The sequence below is a fragment of the Pristiophorus japonicus genome, chromosome 9, assembly GCF_044704955.1.
Source record: "Pristiophorus japonicus isolate sPriJap1 chromosome 9, sPriJap1.hap1, whole genome shotgun sequence".
Lineage (NCBI taxonomy): Eukaryota > Metazoa > Chordata > Chondrichthyes > Pristiophoridae > Pristiophorus > Pristiophorus japonicus.
This window is the reverse complement of record NC_091985.1, coordinates 207752914-207779061: the sequence shown is the minus strand read 5'-3', so window position 1 is coordinate 207779061 and position 26148 is coordinate 207752914. Positions and strand designations below refer to the sequence as shown.

At 46.3% G+C, this 26148-nt stretch overlaps 2 protein-coding genes across 10 annotated transcripts in view; both read right to left on the bottom strand.

Moving 5' to 3' along the window:
• Positions 1 to 26148, bottom strand: part of LOC139273549 (zinc finger protein 850-like) — a 700279-nt gene that overhangs the window by 184364 nt on the left and 489767 nt on the right. The window lies entirely within an intron of this gene.
• LOC139273517 (zinc finger protein 239-like) overlaps positions 1 to 26148 on the bottom strand; it is a 42625-nt gene that overhangs the window by 11743 nt on the left and 4734 nt on the right. For 2 of the 9 annotated variants that reach the window (XM_070890432.1, XM_070890439.1), the window contains exons 3-5: positions 21178 to 21412; positions 10409 to 10498; positions 4862 to 5050 (exon numbers count right to left, since the gene is read on the bottom strand). Coding sequence is in view for 2 of the 9 variants with exons in the window: in XM_070890440.1 (XP_070746541.1) it covers positions 19587 to 20093 (507 nt within the window). In the remaining 7 variants the exon portion in view is untranslated. Of the gene's footprint in view, positions 1 to 4861; positions 5051 to 10408; positions 10499 to 10873; positions 10986 to 18932; positions 20449 to 21177; positions 21413 to 26148 lie in introns of those variants that run through there. The other 7 variants (XM_070890433.1, XM_070890437.1, XM_070890438.1 and 4 more) reach the window with 7 other exon arrangements.

Genomic DNA, 26148 nt, shown 5'->3' with positions numbered 1-26148 from the left:
CTGACATATGAAGAAAGACTGGATCGACTAGGCTTATATTCACTGGAATTTAGAAGAATGAGAGGGATCTCATAGAAACATAAAATTCTGACGGGATTGGACAGGTTAGATGCAGGAGGAATGTTCCCGATGTTGGGGAACTCCAGAACCAGGGGTCACAGTCTAAGGATAAGCCATTTAGGACCGAGATGAGGGGAAACTTCTTCACTCAGAATTGTGAACCTGTGGAATTCTCTACCATAGAAAGTTGTTGAGGCCAGTTCATTAGGTATATTCAAAAGGGTGGCCCTTATGGCTAAAACGGATCAAGAGATGTGGAGAGAAAGCAAGAATGGGGTGCTGAAGTTGCATGATCAGCCATGATCATATTGAATGGTGGTGCAGGCTCGAAATGCCAAATGGCCTACTCCTGCACCTATTTTCTATGTTTCTATGTCCTTCAAATCCACACTATCTAGGCCCCTCATAATTTTATGCACCTCATTAAGGTCTCCTTTAAATACGTGGCTTGAGCAGTGGTGCAAGAGGGAGGGATTCAAATTCCTGGGACATTGGAACCAGTTTTGGGGGAAGTGGGACCTGTAGAAAAGGGACGGTCTGCACTTGGGCAGGACTGGAACTGATGTCCTGGGGGTAACATTTGCTAATGCAGTTCGGGAGTGTTTAAACTAATACGTCAGGGGGATGGGAACCTATGCAGCGAGATAGGGCGAAGTAATATGGAGTCAGAAACAGATGGTGGAAAGGTAAAAAGCAATAGTGGAAGGCCGAGTAAACAAAGGCAAAAAACAAAAAGGGCCACACTACATCATAATTCTAAAAGGACAAAGGGTGTTAAAAAAACAAGCCTGAAGGCTTTGTGTCTTAATGCAAGGAGTATCCGTAATAAGGTGGATGAATTAACTGGGCAAATAGATGTTAACAGATATGATGTGATTGGGATTACAGAGACGTGGCTCCAGGATGATCAGGGCTGGGAACTCAACATCCAAGGGTATTCAACATTCAGGAAGGATAGAATAAAAGGAAAAGGAGGTGGGGTAGCATTGCTGGTTAAAGAGGAGATTAATGTAATAGTTAGGAAGGACATTAGCTTGGATGATGTGGAATCTATATGGGTAGAGCTGCAGAACACCAAAGGGCAAAAAAGGTTAGTGGGAGTTGTGTACAGATCTCCAAACAGTAGTAGTGATGTTGGGGAGGGCATCAAACAGGAAATTAGGGGTGCATGCAATAAAGGTGCAGCAGTTATCATGGGTGACTTTAATATGCATACAGATTGGGCTAACCAAACTGGAAGCAATACGGTGGAGAGGATTTCCTGGAGTGCATAATAGAAACATAGAAAATAGGTGCAGGAGTAGGCCATTCGGCCCTTCGAGCCTGCACATCCATTCAACAAGATCATGGCTGATCACCCACCCCAGCATCCGCCCCCCCCCACAGCCCCCGACCCCCCCCAGCCGCAAGGACCACATCCAACTCCCTCCCGAACACATCCAATGAACTGGCATCAACAACTCTCCGCGGCAGGGAACCCCACAGGCCAACAACTCCCCAAGTGAAGAAGTCTCTCCCCATCGCAGCCCCAAACAGCCCACCACCATCCCAAGACCATGACCCCCACCCCGGCTCCGGACCCACCCAACACCGGGAACACTCCCCCCGCACCCAACCCGCCCCATCCCGTCAGAATCCTTCCCAAATGCCGAACACCCCCGGATGTCGAGCCCCCAGCCCTGGCCACCCCAGAGCCACGCCAACAACACCACATCCATCAACCGCCATCTGCGCAGTCAACCCGTCCACCCCACTCCGAACACTCCCCACACCGAGGCACAGAGCCCCCAAGCCCGCCCCTCCAACACACTTCGCCCCCCCCCCCCCCCCAGACCTCCGCTGCAAAGTGGCCCCTCCCGTCCCCTGCCCTGGGTTTCTCCGCCCCCCCCACCTCCACCACTCTTACCCGCATCCCCTGCCCCCATCTCCCCTCCACTTCCCTCTGCCTCCCCGCACAGGCTCCAGAAGGGATGGTTTTCTAGACCAATATGTCGAGGAACTAACTAGGGGTGAGGCCATCTTAGACTGGGTGTTGTGTAATGAGGGAGGATTAATTAGCAATCTCGTTGTGCGAGGCCCCTTGGGGAAGAGTGACCATAATATGGTGGAATTCTACATTAGGATGGAGAATGAAACAGTTAATTCAGAGACCATGGTCCAGAACTTAAAGAAGGGTAACTTTGAAGGTATGAGGCGTGAATTGTATAGGATAGATTGGCGAATGATATTTAAGGGGTTGACTGTGGATGGGCAATGGCAGACATTTAGAGACCGCATGGATGCACTATAACAATTGTACATCCATGTCTGGCGTAAAAATAAAAAAGGGAAGGTGGCTCAACCGTGGCTATCAAGGGAAATCAGGGATAGTATTAAAGCCAAGGAAGTGGCATACAAATTGGCCAGAAATAGCAGCGAACCCGGGGGCTGGGAGAAATTTAGAACTCAGCAGAGGAGGACAAAGGGTTTGATTAGGGCAGGGAAAATAGGGTACGAGAGGAAGCTTGCAGGGAACATTAAGACAGACTACAAAAGTTCTATAGATATGTAAAGAGAAAAAGGTTAGTAAAGACAAATGTAGGTCCCCTGCAGTCAGAATCAGGGGAAGTCATAACGTGGAACAAAGAAATGGCAGACCAATTGAACAAGTACTTTGGTTCGGTATTCACTAAGGAGGACACAAACAACCTTCCGGATATAAAAGGGGTCAGAGGGTCTAGTAAGAAGGAGGAACTGAGGGAAATCCTTATTAGTCAGGAAATTGTGTTGGGGAAATTGATGGGATTGAAGGCCGATAAATCCCCAGGGCCTGATGGACTGCATCCCAGAGTACTTAAGGAGGTGGCCTTGGAAATAGCGGATGCATGACAGTCATTTTCCAACATTCCATAGACTCTGGATCAGTTCCTATGGAGTAGAGGGTAGCCAATGTAACCCCACTTTTTAAAAAAGGAGGAGAGAGAAAACAGGGAATTATAGACCGGTCAGCCTGACATCGGTAGTGGGTAAAATGATGGAATCAATTATTAAGGATGTCATAGCAACGCATTTGGAAAGAGGTGACATGATAGGTCCAAGTCAGCATGGATTTGTGAAAGGGAACTCATGCTTGACAAATCTTGTGGGGATGTTTCCAGTAAAGTGGACAAGGGATAACCAGTTGATGTGGTGTATTTGGACTTTCAGAAGGCTTTCGACAAAGTCCCACACAAGAGATTAATGTGCAAAGTTAAAGCACATGGGGTTGGGGGTAGTGTGCTGACATTGATTGAGAACTGGTTGGCAGACAAGAAGCAAAGAGTAGGAGTAAATGGGTACTTTTCAGAATGGCGGGCAATGACTAGTGGGGTACCGCAAGGTTCTGTGCTGGGGCCCCAGCTGTTTACATTGTACATTAATGATTTAGACGAGGGGATTAAATGTAGTATCCCAAAATTTGCGGATGACACTAAGTTGGGTGGCAGTGTGAGCTGCGAGGAGGATGCTATGAGGCTGCAGAGTGACTTGGATAGGTTAGGTGAGTGGGCAAATGCATGGCAGATGAAGTATAATGTGGATAAATGTGAGGTTATCCACTTTGGTGATAAAAACAGAGACAGACTATTATCTGAATGGTGACAGATTAGGAAAAGGGGAGGTGCAACGAGAGCTGGGTGTCATGGTACATCAGTCATTGAAGGTTGGCATGCAGATCCAGCAGGCGGTTAAAAAAGCAAACGGCATGTTGGCCTTCATAGCGAGGAGATTTGAGTACAGGGGTAGGGAGGTGTTACTACAGTTGTACAGGGCCTTGGTGAGGCCACACCTGGAGTATTGTGTACAGTTTTGGTCTCCTAACTTGAGGAAGGACATTCTTGCTATTGAGGGAGTACAGCGAAGGTTCCCCATACTGATTCCCGGGATGGCAGGACTGACATATCAAGAAAGACTGGATCAACTGGGCTTGTATTACTGGAGTTCAGAAGAATGAGAGGGGATCTCATAGAAATGTTTAAAATTCTGACGGGTTTAGGCACGTTAGATGCAGGAAGAATGTTCCCAATGTTGGGGAAGTCCAGAACCAGGGGACACAGTCTAAGGATAAGGGGTAAGCCATTTAGAACCGAGACGAGGAGAAACGTCTTCACCCATATAGTGGTGAACCTGTGGAATTCTCTACCACAGAAAGTTGTTGAGGCCAATTCACTAAATATATTCAAAAAGGAGTTAGATGTAGTCCTTACTACTCGGGGGATCAAGGGGTATAGCGAGAAAGCAGGAATGGGGTACTAAAGTTGCATGTTCAGCCATGAACTCATTGAATGGTGGTGCAGGCTCGAAGGGCCGAATGGCCTACTCCTGCACCTATTTTCTATGTTTCTATGTTTCAGCCTCCTCTGTTCCAAAGAAAAGAAACCCAGCCTATTAAGAGGTGGGCTGGAGGAGATAACGAGATAGGGAGGTGCGAGATCGTGGAGGGATTTGAACAAGAGGATGAGAATTTTAAAGGCTGATGCCACCAGCCGTCTCCCCCAGTGCAGAATGTGACTCACTGCTAACAGGAAGGATTCTACTTTAACTACTGCAGATGTATAATGAGGGGAAAACAATCTCAGTATCTTTAACTAACAGTGACATAGAAAGAGGGAACTGAATGATCATCAAACACTTGGTCCACATGACAGTGAAGTGTCTGAAACTCATAACAGGAACTACAGGAAAACAAAATACTGACAAATGTTAAACTGTTTGGTTGATAAAAAGAAATCTTGATTACATTTTTAAAAGATAAATTATTTAACAGGGGTTCACACTGACTCACCTGACAGGCCGGTTCAGGATCCACCCCTCAAGCACCGCGATTGGTTGCAGAACACACTGCTCCCTGGGCCCTCCGCCCTCCGAGCTCTCTTCCTGTTGGTTCCCAGGGCAATCAATCACCACTCGCCAACATTACGCTGCCAGATAAAGTTGAGGATCTCAGAGGAAGAAAATAAATCAGGCCATGAAGCTGAATTAAGAAATAAAATTACAGAAGCATGATTAAACAAAACTATTTAAAATCAAATCAAATGAATTGTTGCAATTAATATATTCCTTTTGCACCAAGTGCGAAACAAGTGATGTGTGGGCTGTGCAGAGTGTCTGTGCCCGGTTACACAGCGTGTCCCTGGCTCTCTGCTCCAAGTGTGCTTCTTTCAGCTCACATACAACTGACTGGATAAACCTCGCCCGTCTAAACCCCATCACAGAAATATCAGCATTTGATGTTTAGTTACACTAAACCTTTATAAAACACTGGTTAGGCCTCAGCTGGCACAGTGTGTTCAACTGTGGGCACCACACTTTCAGAAGGATGTCTATGCCTTAGATTTACTAGAATGGTACCAAGGATGAGGGACCTCAGTTATTTGGAGATATCGGAGAAGCTGCAGTTATTCTCCTTGGAGCAGAAAAGTTTAAGAGAAGATTTCATTACAGTGTTCAAAATCATGAATGGTTTTAATAGACTAAATAAGGAGAAACTTTTCCAGTGGCAGAAGGGTTGGTAAGCTGAGGAGACAGAATAAGGTGATTGGCAAAAGAAGCAGAGGCGACATGAGGAAACATTTTATAAGCAGCGAGTTGTTGCAATCTGGAATGCACTGCCTGAAAGGGTGGTGGACGCAGATTCAATAGTAACTTTCAAAAGTGAATTGGATAAATACTGAAGGGAAAATATTTACAGAGCTATTAGGAAAGATCAGGGGAGTGGAACTAACTGGATAGATCTACCATAGAGGTAACTGGGAGGGTCGATGGGGGTAGTGCATTTGATGGAGTGTATATGTATTTTAACAAGGCTTTTGATGAGGTCCCACATGCCATACTGGTCACCAAAATAAAAGCCCATGGGATCCAAGGCAAAGTTGGATCCAAAATTGGCTCAAGGATAGAAAGCAAAGCGTAATGGGCTGCAGGAAGATATCAATGGACTGGTCAGGTGGGCAGAACAGTTACAAATGGAACTTAATCCGGAGAAGTGTGAGGTAATGCATTTGGGGAGGGCTAACAAGACAAGGGAATTCACATTAAATGGTTGGACATTGAGAAGTGTAGAGGAACAGAGGGACTTTGGAGTGCATGTCCACAGATCCCTGAAGGTAGCAGCACAGGTGGATAAAGTGGTTAAGAAGGCATTTGCAATACTTGACTTTATTAGCCTCGGCATAGAATGTAAGAGCAGGGAGGTTATGCGTGAACTGTATAAAATACTATTTAGGCTACAAGAGTACTGTGTGCAGTTCAAGTCACCACATTACAGGAAAGATGTGATTGCACCAGAGGGTAAAAACATTTACGAGGATGTTGCCTGGACTGGAGAATTTTAGCTATGAGAAAAGGTTGGATCGGCTGGGGTTGTTTTCTTTGGAACAGAGGAGGCAGAGGGGGGACCTCATTGAGGTGTATAAAATTATGAGGGGCCTAGATAGAGTGGATATGAAGTACCTATTTTCCTTCACGGAGGGGTCAATAGATTTATTGGTAGAAGGTTTAGAAGGGAGACCTAATTGAGGTGTATAACGTTATGAGGGGCCTGAATAGAGTGGATAGCAAGGACCTATTTCCCTTAGCTGAGGGTTCAGCCATGGCTCAGTGGGTAGCACTCTCACCTCTGAGTCAGAAGGTTGTGGGTTGAAGTACCACTCCAGGGACTTGAGCACAAAAATCTAGGCTGACACTCCAGTGCAGTACTGACGGAGTGCCGCACAGTCGGAGATGCCGCCTTTCAGATGAGACATTAAACCAAGGCACCACCTGTTATCTCTGGTGGACATAAAAGATCCCATGGCACTATTTTGAAGAAGAGCAAGGGAGTTATCCCGGTGTCCTGGCAATATTTATCAATCAACATAACAAAAACAGTTTATCTGGTAATTATTACATTAAGAACATAAGAACAACATAAGAAATAGGAGCAGGAGTAGGCCATTTGGCTCCTCGAGCCTGCTCTGCCATTTAATAAGATCAAGGCTTATCTGATCATGGACTCAGCTCCACTTCCCTGCCAGTTCCCCACAACCCTTTATTCCCTTATCGCTCAAAAATCTGTCTATCTCCACCTTAAATATATTCAATGACCCAACCTCCACAGCATTTGGGGCAGAGAATTCCACAGATTTACAACCCTCAGAGAAGAAATCCCTCCTTATATCAGTTTTAAATGGGCGGCCTCTTATTCTGAAATTTTAGTGGAATATCCTCACTGCATCCACCTTGTCAAGCCCCCTCATTATCTTATATGTTTCAATAAGATCACCTCTTATCCTTCTGAACTCCAATGAGTACAGGCCCAACCTACTCAACCTATTTTCATAAGTCAACCCCCTCAGCTCCAGAATCAACCTAGTGAACCTTCTCTGAACTGCCTCCATTGCAAGTATATCCTTCCTTCAATATGGAGACCAAAACTGTACGCAGTACTCCAGGTGTGGCCTCACCAATACCCTGTACAGTTGCAGCAGGAATTCTCTGCTTTTATACTCTATCCCCTTGTAATAAATGCCAACATTCCATTTGCCTTCCTGATTACTTGCTGTTCCTGCATACTAACTTTTGTGTTTCATGCACAAGGATCCTTAGGTCTTTCTGTACTGTAGCACTTTGCAATTTTTCTCCATTTAAATTATAATTTGCTTTTCTATTTTTTCTGCCAAAATGGATAACCTCACATCTTCCCACATTATACTCCATCTGCCAAATTTTTGCCCACTCACTTAGCCTGTCTATATCCCTTTGCAGATTTTGTGTGTACTCCTCACAACTTGCTTTCCCACCCACCTTTGTATCATCAGCAAACTTGGCTACATTGCAATCGGTCCCTTCATCCAAGTCATTAATATAGATTGTAAATAGTTGAGTGTGGGATTAATCATGCTTTAATCGGTATTTGCCACTTAATGTAAATGTTGAATTCGTTCATTGTCTGTCAGCTTCTGGTATAGTTTGTGAATGTGGGCTCATTCTATATCTCTCAGTCTCTGGTACAGTTTATGGAGGTGGTATTGATTCTGTATCTCTCAGTCTCTGGTACAGTGAGTGAGTCTGGGATTCACTCTGTATCTCTCAGTCTCTGGTACAGTGAGTCTGGGATTCATTCTGTATCTCTCAGTCTCTGGTACAGTGAGTGAGTCTGGGATTCATTCTGTATCTCTCAGTCTCTGGTACAGTGAGTGTTGGATTCATTCTGTATCTCTCAGTCTCTGGTACTGTTAGTGATTGTGGGATACATTCTGTATCTTTCAGTCTGAATCTTCATGAGATTTTTGGACGGGTATGTAATGTGTAGATAAGTCTGCAGTCTGGTGTATATGATATGGATTTATTCTATACCTTTCAGATACGATTTGTCTATTCTCCCTGATAGTTAATTTGTCACAAAGGCTGCACTATTGAGATTAACAGCATGCCTTTCCAGCTGATAATGGGTGTGTTTTTGGACTGGGATTGATGTATCTACCTGTGAACAGTACTGAGTTATGGTGAAATGTTAACAACTTCTGTCTCTCCTGCTCTGTTTGATTGCTGGATTGAAAATGTATATCTGGAAATTGGGATCATTGCGGGACTGACTACTTCTGCTGTCTGTGAGTGTGGAATTGATAATAAGAACATAAGAAATAGGAGCAGGAGTAGGCCATACTGCCCCTCGAGCCTTCTCCGCCATTTAAAACGATCATGGCTGATCTGATCATGGACTCAGGTGCACTTCCCTGCCCGCTCTCCATAACCCCTTATTTACTTATTGGTTAAGTAACTGTCCATCTCTGCCTTAAATTTATTCAATGACCCAGCTTCCACAGCTCTCTGAGGCAGCGAATGCCACAGATTTAGAACCTTCTGAGAGAAGAAATTCCTCATCTCAGTTTTAAATGGGCGGCCCTTTATTCTAAGATTATGCCCCCTAGTTCTAGTCTCCCCTATCAGTGGAACCATCCTCTCTGCCCCCTCATAAATCTTATACGTTTCGATAAGATCACCCAAATTCCAATGAGTAGAGGCAAACCTACTCAACCTTTCCTCATAAGTCAACGCCCTCATCTCCGGAATCAACCAAGTGAACCTTCTCTGAACTGCATCCAAAGCAAGTATATCCTTTCGTAAATATGGAAACCAAAATTATACACAGTATTCCAGGTATGGCCTCACCACTACCCTGTATAACTGTAGCAAGACTTCCCTGCATTTATACTCCATCCCCTTTGCAATAAAGTCCAAGGTTCCATTGGCCTTCCTGATCACTTGCTGTACCTGCATACTAACCTTTTGTGTTTCAGGCACCAGGACCCCGAGGTCCCGCTGTACTGCAGCACTTTGCAATTGTTCCCCATTTAAATAATAACTTGCTCTTTGATTTTTTTCTGCCAAAGTGCATAACTTCACACTTTCCAACATTATACTCCATCTGCCAAATTTTTGCCCACTCACGTAGTCTGTCTATGTCCTTTTGTGTCCTCCTCACACATTGCTCTTCCTCCCATCTTTGTATCATCAGCAAACTTGGCCACGTTACATTCAGTCCCTTCTTCCAAGTCGTTAATATAGATTGTAAATAGTTGGGGTCCCAGCACTGATCCCTGCGGCACCCCACTAGTTGCCAACCAGAGAATGATCACTTATCCTGACTTTCAGTTTTCTGTTCGTTAGCCAATCCTCTATCCATGCTAATATATTTCCCCCAATCCTGTGAACTTTTATCTTGTGCAGTAGCCCTTTATGTGGCGCCTTGTCAAGTGCCTTCTGGAAGTCCAAATACACCATATCCACTGGTTTCCCTTTATCCACCCTGTTCGTTACATCCTCAAAGAACTCCAACAAATTTTTCAAACATGACTTCCCCTTCATAAATCCATGCTGACTCTGCCTGACTGAATTGCTTTTCCAAATGACCTGGTACTGCTTTAATAATGGACTCCAACTTTTTCCCAACCACAGATGTTAGGCTAACTGGTCTATATTTTCCTGCTTTTTGTCTGCCTCCTTTTTTGAAAAGGGGTGTTACATTTGCAGTTTTCCAATCTGCTGGGACCTCCCCAGAATCCAGGGAATTTTGGTAAATTACAATCAATGCATACACTATCTCTGCCGCTACTTCTCTTAAGACCCTAGGATGCAAGCCATCGGGTCCAGGGCATTTACCACCTCCTGAGTGATTGTTATATGTCCCCCCCACCTTCGCCCCCCCATAATTCCCTTGACTATCCACTGTTGGGATATTTTGAGTATCCTCTACCGTAAAGACTGATACAAAATATTTGGTCAGAGTTTCTGCCATCTCCATGTACCCCATCACCAATTCCCTGGTTTCGTCCTCTGAGTAATACCGTACCTACTGTGTGTACAAGGAGCCGGTTGCACTGTTCCTTATGTCTCAGGTGGAGGAAACTTCACATCTGTTCCGGTTCCTTCAATTCCTTGCCTGTAGGAAGAAAAGGTATCTCTGATCATTCAAGAACAGGAGAAGTAGAAAAGACTAAAGTGATGAATGTAATCGTTCAATTAATATTCATTATGAACATTCACAAAGAAAAGCCAGCGATACAAACAGTGTCAGTGTCTGACTCCACTGCAGTACTGCAGCACTCGGCTTCTGCACACCAAGTGTGTTGGGCAGATTTACAGCAATTTACTGACATCCAGACACAACCCAACCCCTGCCCTGCTTCAGGAATGGGACGACCCGATGGAGCACGGACTTTTACACAGCTCAGATTGCTACTCCCCTCTCCCAGGGCACTAACCGTTCAACCAAAAACAAAGCCGCTGTTTAAAACATGTCCTTCACATTTCTCACCCGGTGCCTGCAATAGATGCTCCTTGTATAAATCCTCAGTGTCCGGCTCTGCTTCCACTGCCCAATGACAACAAACATGGTGAGACTGGAACTGAAGCAGGAACGTTCACTACTGGTTTGGAGGGAGAAAGCAACAATGATTGTAAACAACAGATCCTTCCCATTCTGTCTCCCTTACCCGGGACACACGCTGTCCACACACAGCCCGAGAATGGCCTCTCCCTTCCCCCACGCACTGAGACCAGTTCTTGCTCGACTCCGCCTGTTACACAGATCCCGACTCCCCCCAGACTCAGTGCCGATCTCTGAGCCCATCTGCGGACACACTCCCAAAGCGATGTGCTGCTATAAGGAGGCTGCTGCTCACTGCCTTACCCCGGGGCCCGGCTGTTTAAACCATCTTCTTCTGCTCACTGAGTGAATGGCGCTCACAGGCAGGGCTGGGGGAGGGGAGGGCGCATGTGCTCTTCTGCTCACTGGACATCGACACATGGGGCGGGACTTATCCCCGCATGCGCAGCTCGCTGCAATAATTCAGCCTTTAAAAATCAAAGTGAACTTTTCCCGATTTACTTTTATCAGAATCTGAGCAAAGGAACTGGGCCTGGGGGGCAAGGACAGAGAATGTTTCAAGCTGGGGACCTTGGCCCTTTGAGATGCTCAATTTGGGATCATTCCATGCAGGGTGTTTTTCTCTTCGTGAGCCCGTCTTCACAAAGCAATCCTGCAGAAACATCGGAGGGACGGGGGAGTAGGAGTGTTTGCTGGGACTGTGCAGGAGTTAATATCTGACAGAAACTGTCCCAGATTAATTTAATCAGAGTGAAACACTCGGTCACTGAGAGTAATACTGAATGGCCCTGAGCTGCAAGATTACAGAGAGTACAACAGGCAAGCAAGGGTTAAACGTGGGACCTTGTTTCTCTCACTCTCTGACACTGTCCCGCAGTGTGAGATTAATAATGTGTCTGTCTGTGGTACAATATCAGTGAGAGAGGGGACTGCATCTTCTGTCTTTCCAATGGGATCTTTCAGGATAAAACCGGACCTCACTGGTCAGTCTGGAACTGATACTGTGCATGTTTCTGTGTCTCACCGCCCTGCCTTGCACTCCCCTGTCTCTCTCTCAGCACTCTGCTGTTCCCCGCCCCGCCCCTCTCTCCCTCTGTTGCTATCCCACTTCTCTTGTACTGTTTGCGAAGGTGGGATACTGTTATTTAGCGTGTTGTGGAAACACTGTTGGAAGTACAACCCTGATACTGTTTCTATTCTCTCCCTGGTGCTATACATGACAGTGTGGCACTGTTACTGAGCGAAAGATGGAAGCATCAATACAATGTGCAAGACTGATATTTGCCTGTCTCTCTCTATCTTCCGCTGGTGCGGTACATGAATGTGTGATAGTAGTATTGAGCATAATATGGAGACATAGTTCGCGTGTTTAGGGTGTCTATCTCTGCCGCTCTCTGATAGCAATCTCTGGGTGATGAGTATGGGATGGATAGGTCATCAGTTACTGTTAAATGTCCCTCAGTTTCGAAGGACAGAGAGACAAAGAGAGGCTGGAGAGTACATAATTTGTATTTTCAGATAAATTAAACATATTTCTGCATGTGAACAATATAACTTTAAGCAGATATGGGTTAAGCCAGCCACTGCTGTGATTGGCTTCTGCCCCTGAATCTGGGGAACAGACACTGAGGAGCGCTGGCCCCAGAGTGTTTAACACTTACTGAGCTGGGAAACTACAACTAACCCCGAGAATCGGCAGCACAGGCCGAGCAGAGAGGAAACCCTGTGCTGGGAGCTGTAAATCTGGGACAGTTTGTGTTGTGAATGTGCAGATGTGAACATTGTGTGAGTGATAGTGTGTGTCTACTGTTATATGGTCCACGTCTCTGAGCCACACAGGAGGGCGGGTAGCACTACTGCCCTGTTGACCATGAGCTTGGTGGCAGATTTGAGGGCTTGATCTTTGAACACTCTTTTTCTCAGGCGGCTAAAGGCTGCGCTGGCGCACTGGAGGTGGTGTTGAATCTCGTCGTTGATGTCTGCCCTTGCTGATAATAGGCTCCCAAGTATGGAAAGTGGTCCAAGTTGTCCAGGGGCTCGCCATGGATCTCAATGGAAATCGCTGGAGAAATACCACCAACGATGTCTCCGCAAGATCCTGCAAATCCCCTGGGAGGACAGATGCACCAACATTAGCATCCTCAATCAGGCCAACATCCCCAGCATCGAAGCACTGACCACACTCGACCAGCTCCGTTGGGCGGGCCACATTGTTTGCATGCCTGACACAAGACTCCCAAAGCAAGCGCTCTACTCGGAATTCCTACACGGCAAGCGAGCCCAAGGTGGGCAGAGGAAACATTTCAAGGACACCTTCAAAGCCTCCTTGATAAAGTGCAACATCCCCACTGATACCTCGGAGTCCCTGACCAAAGACCGCCCAAAGTGGAGGAAGTGCATCCAGGAGGGCGCTGAGCATCTCAAGTCTCATCGCCGAGAGCATGCAGAAACCAAGCGCAGGCAACAGAAGGAGCGTGCGGCAAACCAATCCCACCCACCCTTTCCTTCAACGACTGTCTGTCTCACCTGTGAGAGACTGTAATTCCCGTATTGGACTGTTCAGTCACCTAAGAACTCACTTTCAGAGTGGAAGCAAATATTCCTCAATTTCGAGGGATCATCATCGGCAGTCCCTCGGAATTGAGGAAGACTTGCTTCCACTCTTAAAAGTATTCCTTAGATGGCTGAACAGTGCAATACGAGAGCCACAGTCCCTGGCATGAGATGTCCGGCCCGGGCCTCACTGTAACTGGGAATGTGTTCGGCTCCAGTCTCAGTTCCTGGTCATTGTCATTTCACAGATTCAGGGGGAGAATCTGTGAGACAGTGATACTGGCGGACATACCCCACCTCACAACTCAAACCCCAAACACCACATTCTCCAAATCAGCTGGAATAAGGCATTTGTAAATTGCTGAACCCGTCTGTGAGGGGAAGCGTGGAACACGGTCTGAGATTGACAGCGAACGGACGATATAGGCGGAAATATTCGTAATTGTCAATTGTAACGGGATCATATTTAAAAGCTTCTGGTTCCTGGAAGCCTTGAAGATGAATTCAGAGTCTGTAAGGGTTTGTGCGGAGCGCTGTGTTTCGGTTCTATTGTCGGAAAATGGTTTGAAATTGGTAGCTGCAGAAAGCTGGAGGCGGAGCTGGAAGATCAGGGGCCGCTCTCTGCTCTGTCTGTCAACCTTAACTCTGTCTCCTCTCTTCCCGCTCTGTGTTTAATCTCTCACTCTGTCCCCTCTCTCACTCTGCGCTCTCTCAGTCAGGTCGGCTCCGGCTCTATAAAAGGAGCTGGAAGCAGTTCGCTTCTCATTCAGCGGCAGTTTGAGTGAAGCATCATCATGTCTGGTCGAGGTAAAGGAGGCAAAGGACTGGGTAAAGGTGGAGCTAAGCGGCACCGTAAAGTGCTCCGTGATAACATCCAGGGCATCACCAAACCAGCCATCCTCCGCCTGGCTCGCCGTGGCGGTGTCAAGCGGATCTTGGGACTGATCTACGAGGAGACCCGCGGGGTGCTGAAGGTTTTCCTGGAGAATGTGATCAGGGATGCAGTCACCTACACTGAGCACGCCAAGCGCAAGACGGTCACTGCCATGGATGTGGTATACGCTCTGAAGCGGCAGGGCCGCACTCTCTATGGATTCGGCGGCTGAAAAACTCGACTCTTTCCCCCAAGCACAACATAAAGGCTCTTCTAAGAGCCACACACCGCCTCACAGAGAGAGCAGTGATCTGTGGATGGGAGTGTGGAGTGTTTGGTTGGGAAATGATTTCAGCTATTTAATTAATGGAAAGAAAAATTTGGATTTATATAGTGCCTTTCACGACCACCGATCTTCTCAAAGCCAATGAAATACTTTTGGGGTGTAGTCGCTGCAGGAATATGGGAATTATTAAATATTTTATAACTTTTAATATGAGATATATGAAACTCTGGGTGAGTGTCAAAATTACTGGGCGGGGATACAGTCTCCTTTACAACTCACAATCTCACCTAGTTTTGTGTCATCAGCAAACTTGGAAATATTACATTTGGTTCCCTCATCCAAATCATTTATATATATTGTGAATAGCTGGGGCCCAAGCACTGATCCCTGTCATACGCCACTAATCACTGCCCGCCACCCCAAAAAAGACCCGTTTATTCCTACTCTCTGTTTCTTGTCAGTTAACCAATTTCCAATCCATGCCAATACATTACCCCCAATCTTATGTGCTTTAATTTTGCACACTAACCTCTTGTGTGGAACTTTATCAAAGGCCTTCTGAAAATCCAAATACACTACATCCACTGGTTCTCCCTTATCTATTCTATCAGTTACATTCTCAAAAAACTCCAGTAGGTTTGTCAAACATGATTTTCCTTTCATAAATCCATGCTGACTTTGTTTAATCCCGCTGATATTATCCAAGTGTGCCGTTATCACATCCTTTATAATAGACTCTAGCATTTTCCCTACTACTGATGTTAGGCTAACCGGTCTGTAGTTCCCCGTTTTCTCTCTCCCTCCTTTTTTAAATAGTGGGGTTACATTTGCCACCCTCCAATCTGCAGGAACTGTTCCATAATCTATACGATTTTGGAAGATGACAACCAATACATCTACTATTTCCATGGCTACCTCTTTTAATACTCTGGGATGCAGATCATCAGGCCCTGGGGATTTATCTGCTTCAGTCCCATTAGTTTCTCCAGCACTATTTTCTTACTAATAATCATTTCCTTTAATTCCTCTGCATCTACTGGTTCCCCTTTATTCACTCTGCTCATTACATCCTCAAAGAACACCAACAAATTTGTCAAACATGATTTCCCTTTCATAAAACCATGCTGACTCGGCTTGACTATCATGATTTTCTAAATGTCCTGCTGCTACTTCCTCCATAATGGACTCCAGCATGTTCCCAATGACTGATGTTAGGCTACCAGTTTCCTGCTTTCTGTCTCCCTCCTTTCTTAAATAGCGGAATTACATTTGCTGTTTTCCAATTCGCTGGGACCTCTCCAGGATCCAGGGATTTTTGGCAGATTACAACAAATGCAGCCACCATCTCTGTAGCCACTTCTTTTAATACCATAGGATGCAGGCCATTAGGTCCAGGGGACTTGTCCACCTTGTCCCCTCCCCATAGCCCCTTGATTATCCATTACTGGGATGCTTTTAGTGTCTTCTGCAGTGAAGACCGATACAAAATATTTGTTCACATTTTTTGCCCTTTCCCTGTTTCCCATTATTAATTCCCTAGTCTCATTCTCTATGGGACCAACTTAGCTACTCTCTTCCTTTTTATATACCTGTAGAATCTCTTACTGTCTCTTTTTATATTTCTTGCTAGTTTACTCTCAATCTATCTCCTTTCCCTTTTTTCTTTCTTTGTTGTCTTTTGCTCTTTTCTAAAAAGTTCCCAATCTTCTGGCCTTCCACTAATCTTCGCAACATTGTATGCCTTTGTTTTCAATTTGATACCACCCTTTACTTCTTAGTTAGCCATGGATGGTTCATCCTTCTTCAGAGTCTTTCTTTCTCACTGGAATACATCTTTGCTGAGAGTAATAAAATATCTCCTTAAATGTTTCCACTGCTTATCTACCGTCTTACCCTTCCTTTGTAATTGCCTTTATTTAAGTTCAGGGCACTAGTCTGAAACCCAAGTTTCTCAGCCTCAAACCAAATTTGAAATTATACCATGTTACGATCACTCTTCCCAAGAGGATCCTTTACGATGAGATCATTAATTAATCCAGTCACATTACACTTACCAGATCTAAAATAGTCTTCTTCCTGCTTAGTTCCACATTGTATTGTTCAAAGAAAACATCCTGAATACACTCTATGAACTCTTCCTCAAGGCTATCTTTGCCAATTTAATTTGTCCAATCAAAATGAAGATTAAAATCGCCCATGATTATTACAGTATTTCTTACAAGCCTCCATTTTTTGTTGATTTATACGCTGTCCTACAGTGTAGTCACTGTTAGGGGGCCTATAGACTACTCCCACCAGTGATTTCTTATCTCCACCCAAACTGATTCTACATCTTGATCTTCTGAGAAGGCAAGGCTGGTGTTTACAACCATCTTCAGTCAGAAGTGTCGAGAGGATGATCCATATCGGCCTCCTCCTAAGGTCTCCACCATCACAGAAGCCAGTCTTCAGCCAATTCAAATCACAAACGGCTGAATGCATTGGATACAGCAAAGGCTAAGGGCTCCGACAACATACCAGCTGTTGTGCTGAAGACTTGTGCTCCAGAACTAGCCGCGCTTGTAGCCTAGCTGTTCCAGTACAGCTACAACACTGGCATCTATGCGACAATGTAGAAAACTGCCCAGGTATGTCCTGTCCACAAAAAGCAACAAATCCAATCCGGCCAATTACCGCCCCATCAGTCTACTCTCAATCATCAGCAAAGTGATGGAAGGTGTCGCCAACAGTGCTATCAAGTGGCACTTGCTCACCGATACCCAGTTTGGCTTCCGCCAGGACCACTCGGCTCCAGACCTCATCACAGCCTTGGTCCAAACATGGACAAAAGAGCTGAATTCAAGGTGTGAGGTGAGAGGGACTGCCCTCACCATCAAGACAGCATTTGACCGAGTATGGCATCAAGGAGCTCTAGTAAAACTGAAGTCACTGGGAATCAGGGGGAAAACTCTCCACTGGGTGGAATCATACCTAGCACAAAGGAAGATGGTTGTCTTGGTTGGAGGTCAATCATCACAGCCCCAGGACATCGCTGCAGGAGTTCCTCAGGGCAGTGTCCTAGGCCCAAACATCTTCAATTGCTTCATCAATGACCTTCCTTCCATCATAAGGTCAGAAGTGAGGCTGTTCGCTGGTGACTACACAGTGTTCAGTTCCATTCGCAACTACCCAGATAATGGAGCAGTCCATGCCCGCATACAGCAAGACCTGGAAAACATTCAGGCTTGGGCTGATAACCGGCACGTAACATTTGCGACACAAAAGTGCCAGGCAATGACTATCTCCAACAAGCGAGACACCACTGCCCCATAATATTCAATGGCATTACCATAGCCGAATCCCCTACCATCAACATCCTCAGGGTTACCATTGACCAGAAACATAACTGGACCAGCCACATAGATACTGTGGTAACAAGAGCAGGTCAGAGACTGGGTATTCTATGGAGAATGTCTGACCTCCTGACTCCCCAAAGTCTTTTCACTATCCACAAGGCACAAGTCAGGAGTGTGATGGAATTCTCCCCACTTGCCTGGATGAGTGCAGCTCCAACAACACTCAAGAAGCTCGACACCATCCAGGACAAAGCAGCCCGTTTGATTGGCACCCCATCCACCACCTTAAACATTCACTCCCTCCATCATCAACGTACCGTGGCTGCAGTGTTTACCATGTACAAGATACACTGCAGCAACACGCCAAGGCTTTTTCGGCAGCATCTCCCAAACCCACAACCTCTACCACCTACAAGGGCAGCAGGCGCATGGGAACACCACCACCTCCACGTTCCCCTCCAAGTCACACACCATCCTGATCTGGAAGCATATCGGCGTTCCTTCATTGCCGCTGAGTCAAAATCCTGGAACTCCCTCCCTAACAGTACTGTGGGAGTACCATCACCAGATAGACTGCAGCAGTTCAAGAAGGTGGCTCCCCACCATCTTCTCAAGGGCAATTATGGATGGGCAATAAATGCTGGCCTTACCAGCGACGCCTACATCCCATGAACGAATTTTAAAAAAAGAATCAGAACCATCTGACCTCTCAAGTGGTTGTAAAAGATTCCATGATGCTATTTCGAAGAAAAGAGATCTCTCCGGTGTCCTGGCTAACATTTATCCCTCAACCAACATCATTAAAACAGAGGCCGTGAAAAGCATTTTATAAATACAAGTCTTCCTTTAACAACGGAGAAAAGGCTCAAAAATGAAACAGTCGGTAACAGGACATCAATTAGTCTCCTCTTGGAGAAATCAAGGAATCGACTCACTGTATGTAGGAAACAAAGCTGATTTATTTGACAGTTGTTTGACAGAGAGTGCAGAAAAGATTTACAAGAATGATTCCAGGGATGAGGGACTTCAGTTACATGGATAGACTGGTGAAGCTGGGGTTGTTCTTCTTCGAACAAATAAGATTGAGAGGAGATTTGATGGAGGTGCTCTAAAATCACGAGGGGTCTGGACAGAGTAGAGAAAATATTCCCATTGGCGGAAGGGTCGAGAACCAGAGGACACAGATTCAAGGTGATCGGCAAAAGAACCAAAGGCGACATGAGAAAAAAACTTTTCTTTAAGCAGCGAGTGGTTAGGATCTGGAATGCACGGCCTGAAAGGGTGGTGGAGGCAGATTCAATCGTGGCTTTCAAAAAGGGAATTGATAAGTACCTGAAATAAAACATTTGCAGGGCTACAGGGAAAGGGTGGGGAGTGGGACTTGCAGAGAGCAGGCCTGGGCTCGACGGTCCGAAAGGCCTCCTTCTGTGCTGTGACCATTCTATGATTCTATGATATCCAGAAAATTAAACTCCAGCCCAGTTATAGGGATTAATTACACCAGCGGCAACAAACCCCAACGGTCCGAGCAAACATGGTTCAGTCCTGGATGTGATTAACAGCAACAATAACAGCAGAGTCCAACCGCTGCAGTCACTTGTGAACTCGCTGGTGTTTCAGCAGGTCAGATGACCGAGTGAATCCCTTCCCACACTCGGAGCAGGTGAACGGCCTCTTCTCAGTGTGAGTGCGTTGGTGTGTCCGCAGGTTGGTTGACTGAGTGAAGCCCTTCCCACACACGGGGCAAGTAAACGGCTTCTCCCCAGTGTGAACACGCTGGTGTTCAGTGAGGTTGGATGAATGAGTGAATCCCTTCCCACACACAGAGCAGGTGAATGGCTTCTCCCCAGTGTGAATTCGCTCATGTGCCAGCAGGCTGGTTGAATAAGCGAATCCCTTCCCACACACAGGACAGTTGAATGGCTTCTCCCCAGTGTGAATTCGCTGGTGTACCAACAGGTTGGATGAATGAATGAATCCCTTCCCACACATGGGGCAGGTGAATGGCCTCTCTCCATTGTGACGGCGTCGATGAATTTCCAGCGCAGAGGGACAATTGAATCCCTTCCCACAGTCCCCACATTCCCACGGTTTCTCCATGGTTCGGGTGTCCTTGTGTCTCTCCAGGTTGGATGATCAGTTGAAGCCTCGTCCACACACACAACACGTTTACAGTTTCTCCCCACTGTGAATGGTGCGATGATTTTTCAGGCTGTGTAACTGGTTAAAGCTCTTTCCACAGTCAGTGCACTGGAACACTCTCACTCGGGTATGTGTGTCTCAGTGCTTTTCCAGTCACACTAATGTTTGAAATCTTTTCCCACAGACAGAACAGAGAAATGTTTCTCCTTCCACATTCAAAGGACGATGATATTCAGGTGAATCGAATGACTCTGTCAGATCTTGATATGATTGGTTCGAGTTTCCCGTCTGTAAATCCTCCTTTTCTAATATCCTGTAAAAGGAGTTTACAAAAGTCAGCACTGGAAGTGCAGGATAGAAATTGAGGACAGACAATCCTAGTTTCTTTGGGCCCAGTTTCCCCAGGCGTTGCTCCTATTTTTTTGGAGCAACTATTTTTTTTGGAGTATCTTAAAAATCGCAATTCTCCCCAATTACTTTGCTCCAGTTTAAGTGAGTTAGTTCAGTTTCTTTTTAGTTCAGTTTTTTTTTCAAAAGTGGGTGTTACCAGCCACTTACGTCTGTTTTGGCCATTCAAACAAGTTTAGCCAGCGAAAAGTTACTCCAAACTAATTTAGTCTAGCGTATGTGGCCACTTTTGTACGCTCAGAAAAACCTTGCGGAGATTTAAGAAATCAGCGCAGGTAGCCAGAGATGGAGGGGGGCGGGGGGCGTGGGAAGAGAGAGGATTTTGAAAAGCACTAAACACCTTCACAACAACATTAAAAAAGCATAAGTACATTTAAAGCAGTAAGCACTCAACAAAACAGTACATTTAAAGCACCAAGCACTAAATAAAGCACAATAATAAGCATTCAATAACAAATAAAAAATACAAGGAAGCTAAGAGGACCTGCACTTTGCACCAAGACTTACAAAGCACAAAAAATAATAAGCAATTAATTAACAAATAAAAAATAGAAGGAACCCTGCATCTAAAGCACCAAGACCAAAGGAATAAGCAATCAGTCAATAAATAACAAATAAAAAATAGAAGTCCTACCTTAGGGAACTCAGCGAGCTGCCGATGAGGGAGCCCATTCGGCCAGGGCTAGGGGCGGCGTGCTTCAGGCCCCTCCCACACAGCCTGCAGAGATTCGGGCTGCAAGGAGCTACTGCACATGTGTGCACACTCTAGAGTGCATGTGCAGAAGTCCCAGCACTGTTTTCAACGCCGGGACCTGGCTCTGCCCCCCACGCGTTCCGCTGCGCTGCGCCAAGGGCCTGGATCAATCGGACTGCAGGGAGAATACAAAAGGTAAATAATAGGCGCCGTTTCTGTTCTAAAAAGTTGGCGCACCTCCGGGGGGCAAACTTGGGCCCAATGGAACATTCTTTTCTCTCTTGTTCCCCCAAAGCTGTAAATTCCCACCCCACGGACTCTCCCTCCACCCTGTGCTGAAATCCAAACTCATCGCACCACCTCCATCATTTCTTTCTTCCATCTAGTTTTCTCACTCCCTCTTCTCTGGTTGGGTTCAGTTCTACATCCCTAGTGTGCAGACTGAGAATAAATTAGGAAATTATTTTCTCTCCTGGTCACTGGGACCCTAAAGCCCCGCCCGCCCTCTGCTCCTGTAACAAGATGACCGCGCGCAGACGCCCTGATTATGTCTAAGAATTCGGCTAGTTACCCCGAGTGGTCGGGTCTATCACCGCGGGTTAAACATGGGGTCTGCGGGCTCGTATTCGGGGTCTGAAGCCTACACCAGGTGTTTATGAAGCTGCCCAGCCCACCCAGGGGTCCAATTCCTCCGCTGAGCTCACAAGCTTCTACCAACTCACGGAGCATCTCTTCCGCCTCAGACAACCTCCACCGCTGGCACTGCACCTGCTGAGAGCACAGCCCGGTCCCACGTCTGGGCTCCTGGTGTCATTGATAGAGCACTTTACCCCTGCGCGGGGGATTCTGGTTACAGAAGTAAACGTCGCAACATTTGGTAATGAAATGGATTGATTCAGGACAGACAGCAGGGATTATTGCAGGAAATAACACAGTGCAGTGAGAAAGGAAATGCAGTGGATGTTGTGTCGATGGATTGTCAAAAGGTGTTTGATAAGGTGCCGGACAGGAGGCTTGTTGATCAAATTAAGGCTCATGGTATTAAAGGGAGTGGGGCCGCGTGGAGAGGAAGTTGGGTAAAGGGCAGAAAACAGAGAGTAGTGGTTAATGGATGTTCTTCAGACTGGAGGGATGTAAACAGTGGTGTCCCCCAGGGTCAGTGTTGGGACCATTGCTCTTAATATAGAGACAGGATCTGGGCTAGGGAATAAGCACATAAGAATTAGAAGCAGGAGTAGGCCCTTTGGCTCCTCGAGCCTGCTCCACCATTCAATAAGATCATATTGATTCATCAATTGATCCACCGCTACGAAAAACAATAAGAAGAATAAAACCGGATGGACCACCCGGCATTGACCTCAGCACCGGCTACGGACCCGACAACGGCACACCCAGCCCAGTCTTTCTCACCAATATCTGGGGACTTGTGCCAAAATTGGAAGAGATATCCCAGACTAGTCAAGCAACAGCCTGACATCGTCATTCTCACAGAATCATACCTTTCAGCCAATGTCCCAGACTCCTCCATCACCATCCCTGGGTATGTCCTGTCCCACCGTGAGGACAGACCTACCAGGGGTGGCGGTACAGTAGTATACAATCGGGAGGGTGTGGCCCTGGGAGTCTTCAACATTGACTCCGGACCCCATGAAGTTTCGTGGCTTCAGGTCAAGCATGGACAAGGAAACCTCCTGCTGATGATCACCTACCGTCCTCCTTCAGCTGATGAATCAATACTCCTCCATGTTGAACACCACTTGGAAGAAGCACTGAGAATAACAAGGTGCACAGAATGTACTCTGTGTGGGGGACTTCAATGTCCATCAAGACTGTCTCGGTAGCACCACTACTGACCTAGCTGGCCGAGTGCTGAAGGACATAGCTGCCAGACTGGGCCTGCAGCAGGTGGTGAGAGAACCAACACGAGAGGAAAAACCGACTTGCGCCCATCCCTTCGGAAAGGGCTCGAGAGCGGGAGCAGCGGCAAGACTACAAAGGGCATGAGTCAGCCAAGCAGCGGGACTTCGGAAAGGGCGCGAGAGTGGGATCAGTGGTAAGCCTACAAAGGGCGTGAGTCAGCCGAGCAGACAGCCGAAACAGCACCAAGTGACCTGGGAGGATAAGAAGTAAAAAGATTCAAAATGTGATGTCACAGTAAAGCAGGGAAGTGATTGGTTGGTCAGTTTTTCTCTCTTTTCTTCGGCATTGGTTTAAATTAAGAGCTGGGATTAAAAATCTAAACTTTCAAAATGTGAAAAATTAATTGAATACATTCGAGATGGCAGGGCAGCAATGTGTTACTGCTGCTGCATGTGGGAGCTGGTTGACCCCATTGAGGTCCACGGCGACCACATCTGCAGTAAGTGTTGGCTGCTCGAGGAACTTCGGCTCCATGTTGATGAGCTGGAGTCCGAGCTGCAGACACTGCGACACATCAGGGAGGGGGAGAGTTACCTCGACCCTGAGTTTCAGGAGACAGTCACACCCCTTAGATTCATTAATTCAAATTTGGTCCGTGGTTAGAGACAGGAGGGTGTGACAACGAGCGAGGCAGCTGTGGGGACCCAGGAGATAGTGATGGAGGTGCCTCAGTCCTTGCAATTGTCCAACAGGTACGAGATTTTTGGACGAGGGCAGGGACTGCAGGGAGGATGAGCAAACTGACCACAGTACCGTGGTACAGGAGGCCATTCAAGTGGGGGGAGTAAAAAGAAATGTTGTCGTGTTAGGAAACAGTATAGTTTCGGAGATAGATACTGTTCTCTGCAGCTGAGTGCGTGAGTCCCGAAGGCTGTGATGCCTGCGTGGTGCCAAGGTTAAGTACATCTCCTCTGGGCTGAAGAGGAATTGGAGTGGGAGGGGGAAGATCCAGTTGTCGTGGTCCACGTAGGTACCAATGACATAGGTAGAATAAAGAAAACGGTTCTGCTGAAGGATTTTGAATAGCTAGAGGCTAAATTAAAAAGCAGAACCACAAAGGCAATAATAATAATCTCTGATTACTACCTGAGCCACGAGCAAATATATCTCGATGAGAAGGAAAGACTTTAAGCGACGAGAGAACTATCCGCGGTTAATGAAGGAAGTAACGGATGGTATCAAATTGAAAACAATGGCATACAAAGTGGCCAAGGTTAGTGGGAGGCCAGAGCATTGGCAAATGTTTTTCAAAACAGCAAATGATGACTAAAGAAATAATAAAGAGAGGGAAGGTAGATTATGAGAGTAAACTAGCAAGTAATATAAAAAGAGCTTCTACAGGTATGTAAAAAGGATAGGGTAGCTAAAGTAAACGTTGGTCCTTAGAGGATGAGACTGGGGAATTAATAATGGGGAACAGGGAAATGGCAGAGACTTTGAACAAATATTTTGTATCAGTCTTCACGGTAGAAGACATTAAAAACACCCCAATAATAGATAATCAAGGGGCTATAGCGAGGGAGGAACTTAAAGCAATCACTAAAGAAAAAGTGCTCAGTAAAATAATGGGATGAAAGGTGGAAAAGCCCCCTGGACCTGATGGCTTGCAACCTCGGGTCTCCCTCTACACTGTCCCATCAAATACTCCCAGGGCCGGCATAGCACAGGTTGGATACAGAGTAAAGCTCCCTCTATACTGGCCCATCAAACAATGCCAGAGCAGGTACAGCACAGGTTAGATACAGAGTAAAGCTTGCTCTACACCGGCCAACAAACACTCCAAGGGCAGGTAAAGCATGGGTTAGGCAGAGGGTAAAGCTTCCTCTATACTCTCCTATCAAACAATGCCAGGGCAGGTACAGCACGATTTGATGCAGAACAAATCTCCCTCTAAACTGCCCCATCAAACATTCCTCAGGCAGGTACAGCCCGGATTCAATATAGCGGAAAGCTCCCACTACACTGTCCCATCAAACACAACTAGGGCATGTAGAGTACGGGTTAGATACAGAGGAAAGCTCCCTCTGCAGTGTCCCATCAATCACTCACAAGGCAGGTACAGCATGGGTTATGCAGAGAGTAAAGTTCTCTCTACACTGTCCCATCAGACAGTACCAGGGCAGGTCCAGCACTGATTAGATACAGTGTAAAGCTCTCTGTACACTGTCCCATCAAACACTCCAAGGGCAGGTACAGCAAGTATTAGATACAGAGCAAATCTCCCTCGACACTGTCCCATCCATCACTCCAAGGGCAGGTATGGAACATAAGAAATAGGAGCAGAGCAGACCATTTGGCCCCTCGAGCCTGCTCCGCCATTCAATATCATGGCTGATCAGATTCAGGCCTTAACTCCACTTCCCTGCCCGCTCCCCATAATCCTTGACTCCCTTATCTTTCAAAAATCTGTCTATCCCCACCTTAAATACATTCAATGACCCAGCCCCCCACAGCTCTCTGAGGTAACGAATTCCAAAGATTCACAACCCTCAGAGAAGAAACACCTTCTGATTTCCCTTTTAAATGAAACTTATTCTGAAACTATGCCCCCTAGTGTTAGATTCCCCCACGTGGGGAAACATCCTCTCTGTATCTACCCTGTCAAGCCCCCTCAGAATCTTATACGTTTCAATAAGATCACCTCCAAGTCTTCTAAACTCCAATGTGTACAGGCCCAACCTGCTCAACCTTTCTCATTATGACAACCCCTTCATCTCAGCAATCAACCTCGTGAACCTTCTCTGAACTGCCTCCAGTGCAAGTATATCCTTCCTGAAATAAGGAGACCAAAACTGTACGCAGTACTCCAGTTGTGGTCTTACCAATGCCATGTACAGTTGGAGCAGGACTTCCCTACTTTTATACCCCATCTCCCTTGCAATAAAGGCCAACATTCCATTTGCCTTCCTAATTAATTGCAGTAACTGCATGCTAAATGTTTGTGTTTCATGTACAAGGACCCCCAGATCCCACTGTACCACCGCATTTTGT